The sequence below is a fragment of the Mauremys reevesii genome, linkage group 1 (assembly GCF_016161935.1).
Source record: "Mauremys reevesii isolate NIE-2019 linkage group 1, ASM1616193v1, whole genome shotgun sequence".
In the NCBI taxonomy this organism is placed as follows: domain Eukaryota; kingdom Metazoa; phylum Chordata; order Testudines; family Geoemydidae; genus Mauremys; species Mauremys reevesii.
This window is the reverse complement of record NC_052623.1, coordinates 2,972,434-2,975,789: the sequence shown is the minus strand read 5'-3', so window position 1 is coordinate 2,975,789 and position 3,356 is coordinate 2,972,434. Positions and strand designations below refer to the sequence as shown.

General features: G+C 49.3%; 1 protein-coding gene across 1 annotated transcript; it reads left to right on the top strand.

The window, feature by feature from the left end:
* Positions 1-674: 674 nt before the first annotated feature.
* Positions 675-1,622, top strand: LOC120395274 (olfactory receptor 52E4-like). Its single transcript, XM_039519522.1, has one exon. The coding sequence runs from the start codon at positions 675-677 to the stop codon at positions 1,620-1,622; it is 948 nt and encodes a 315-aa protein (XP_039375456.1).
* Positions 1,623-3,356: the final 1,734 nt, after the last annotated feature.

Here is a 3,356-nt window from a genome sequence, read left to right as displayed (position 1 = left end):
AGTGTCCCAGACGTTACTATCCTTAATAGAGACTGGGTGACTGAAACTGAACACATTCCTGAACAAGTTAAGCTCCATCCCATATCTTTAATGATCTGAACATTGTTTTGTTTTGTCCACTTCTGTGAATGAGTAGGTGATTCTCCTGAGCTGCTGTCAATGGCATCCAGGTCTTTCTCCTGAGATATGTTCTAGTTGGGATGTTTCTCTCAGCAGATGTCCTTGTAAAAGTTTATTTCCCCCCCTCTCAGACTTTGAGCAAGTGGATAAATGGGGGACTCCCTATCCTGGCTCTCATTGCATTAAGCCACAATGATGGATAAGCATTATACACACTTCTGTTTCCTGCTCGTGCCTCTTAAGCTTCCCCCTGCAAAAAAGTGTAGGAATTATTAATTCAGGGAACACAACAAAATTTGGAATTGGATTTAGTAGGGTCATTGTTCATAGTTATTCTCTCTGAATAATGAAAATGTAAATTTTTCAGTGTGTGAAGAGAGATCAATCTTCTTATCCCATGAAAACAGCTTCCGCTATTGCATGCACAGGCTCATATTAACGTTGTCTCTCCATTCAGGCATTTCTACTGGGAACACATAGAAAGTATGGGGAGCATACGCTAAATGCAGAAGACACCCTTAAGCCTCAGAGTTTGACACTTTCTTCCCTACGCCATGTCAGATTCTAACACAACCGATTTCACCAACCCCTCCACCTTCATCCTGCTGGGCATTCCTGGCCTAGAGGCAGCCCATGTCTGGATCTCCATTCCCTTCTGTGCTGTGTACGCCATAGCCGTGTTGGGGAACTTCACTATCCTGTTCATTGTGAAGAGGGAGCCAAGCCTCCATGGGCCCATGTTCTATTTCCTCTGCATGCTGGCCGTCACCGACCTGGTCATGTCCACATCCACCATACCGAAAATGCTGAGCATCTTCTGGTTCAATTCCAGGGAGATCAGTTTCGGTGCCTGCCTCACCCAGATGTACTTCGTTAACTGCTTCTCAGGGATGGAGTCTGGAATCCTTGTGGCCATGGCTTTTGATCGCTACGTGGCCATCTGCCACCCCCTGAGACATTCCACCATCCTGACAAACTCTGTTGTGGCCAAGATAGGCCTGGCTGTGATGCTGCGCAGTGGCATACTCGCATTACCCTATCCCTTCCTGGTGAGGCAGTGGCCATATTGCAGAACCAATGTTATCCCTCACTTCTATTGTGGGCATATGGCTGTGGTGAAGCTGGCCTGCGCTGACATCCGCGTCAATAGTTACTATGGACTGTTTGATCTTCTCTCTGCGATCGGAATGGATGTGTTTTTTATGGCCGTGTCCTATACTCTGATCCTCCGGGCCATCTTCCGCCTGCCCACAAAGGATGCCCGGCTCAAAACGTTTGGGACCTGCATCTCTCATCTTTGTGCCATCTCAGCTTTGTACATCCCAGATTTATTCTCTTCTCTCATTCAGCGGTTTGGCCACAATGTGCCGCTACATTTCCTCATTCTTATTACCAGTGTGTACCAGCTGGTGCCCCCCATGATACACCCCATCATTTATGGGGTGAGGACCAAGCAGATCCGGGGCAGGCTGCTCCACCTCTTTACTCATAAGGGGACCTAAATGTTTTCTCCTTGTGCTCTGGCTCATAAATTAAGCTGGTTGGTCCATGGTGTGGTGGCTCCTCCCTGAATCACTTACTGGACAGACAGAGAGACATTAAACCCTTCCCTGTCCTGACTGTGCTGTGTTATGTGATGAACTGGAGAGCCTATCCATGTACACTAGACTGGGTTGCCACCTTTCTAATTGCTGGTAGTTGGATCCCTGGAATTGCAATTTTGCCCCATCTCTTTTGTCAAGCCTCGACCGTTTGTCTTCTCCCCAAGGTCCTGCCCCAGTCACTTGCTTCTGTCTCCTCCCTGCCTTCTCAGCTGTGACCCAGTCATCTCTAAAACCAATGTGTTCTCACAACTTTTGGCAAGTCTTTTAAGGGGCATTGTTGAGTGTTAACATTTTAATGTTTATTCTTACTTTGTTACTAATCTGTGCAGAGAGACTCCTGTGATCTGTCTCAGCTCTGGGAAGGGAGTGGGGAATAATTTGTCACAGCAGGAGTCAGATACATCTGAGGTCTAAAGAAGAAGATCAGAATGGCCGTACTGGGTAAAGCCAATGGTCCATGTAGCCCAGTAGCCTCTCTTCTGACAGGGCTCAGTGCCAGGTGTGTCAGAGGGATTGAACAGAACATGGCAATCAGCCTGTGATTCCTGTGGAGAAGCTGGGCAGAAGAGAGCAGAAGTCCTGAGCTGAGACTGCCTCAGCTTCATCTGGCAGGAGTTTAAGCCTCCAGCCATAGTAGAAGTCACCGGGGGAAGGGAAGGGCCCTGGCTGCAGCAGCAGAAGAGCCCCTCAGTTCAGGCTGCCCCAAGCCCTAGCCACAGCCACAGAGCGGAGGCAGGAGCTTTTGGAGGGAATGTGGAGAGAAATGCTACTCACTTTTGTCCTCTCCATCTTCCATACTGCTGCCGTCCAGGGGTTACTTCCTTTTTCCCTGTCCTTGGATGAACATCAGGGGGAGGTTTTTTGTCTCCCTTCCTTGACCGTTATGGGGCTGCTCTCTTCCCTCCAGTTCCGTTTCCTTTTCTGCGGCACCACCGGTACAGTCGCCAAACCGGTGGTCTGCTCTCTGTTTGCCCATCTCCATGGGCCGCAGGGTCATAACAGGGGCCCAGCCAGAAAATCATCATAAGTCCACGACACCATCCCCCACTGTGCTGCTGGATGAGCATGACCGTTTCTGGTGAACACCTGCGATTTCATGGGTAAGGTGAAATTCCTTCTACAGCATTGGGGAGACTTCTATCTCCTCTTCTCGGCCACAAGGTCTGTTTTGGAGGAGTGGAGGGGAACTGAGAGGGAGGACATCTTGGTCTACCGGTGGGCCAGCAACTTCTGTAACAAACTTTCTAGGTTGGTCAGCGATTGTTGCAAGGCCAGCTGGGGATCCTCCTGCCCACGAGGATCCTCCTCAGCCCTCAGAATGAAGCCAACCATCTTTCTACACTGAACACCAGAGGCTCTAGGGTAGTTCTCCATGTTGCCAGGATCTCTCCTTTCTTTGTCATGTAGGGTACTGTCAGGGTTCCCTCCCCACTCTGAACCGGGGTACAGATGTCGGGACCCACATGAAAGACCCCATGAGCTTATATTCCACCATTTTAGGTTAAAAACTTCCCCAAGGTACAAATTCTTTTCCTTGTCCTTGGACGGTATTGCTGCCACCACCAAGTGATTTAAACAAACATTCAGGGAGGGGCCACTTGGGGAGTTACCAACTATGGTTTGTAACCTACC

Excerpts from the sequence above, each read along its gene's own strand:
- LOC120395274 (XM_039519522.1), top strand. The coding sequence starts at position 675 with ATGTCAGATTCTAACACAACCGATTTCACCAACCCCTCCACCTTCATC.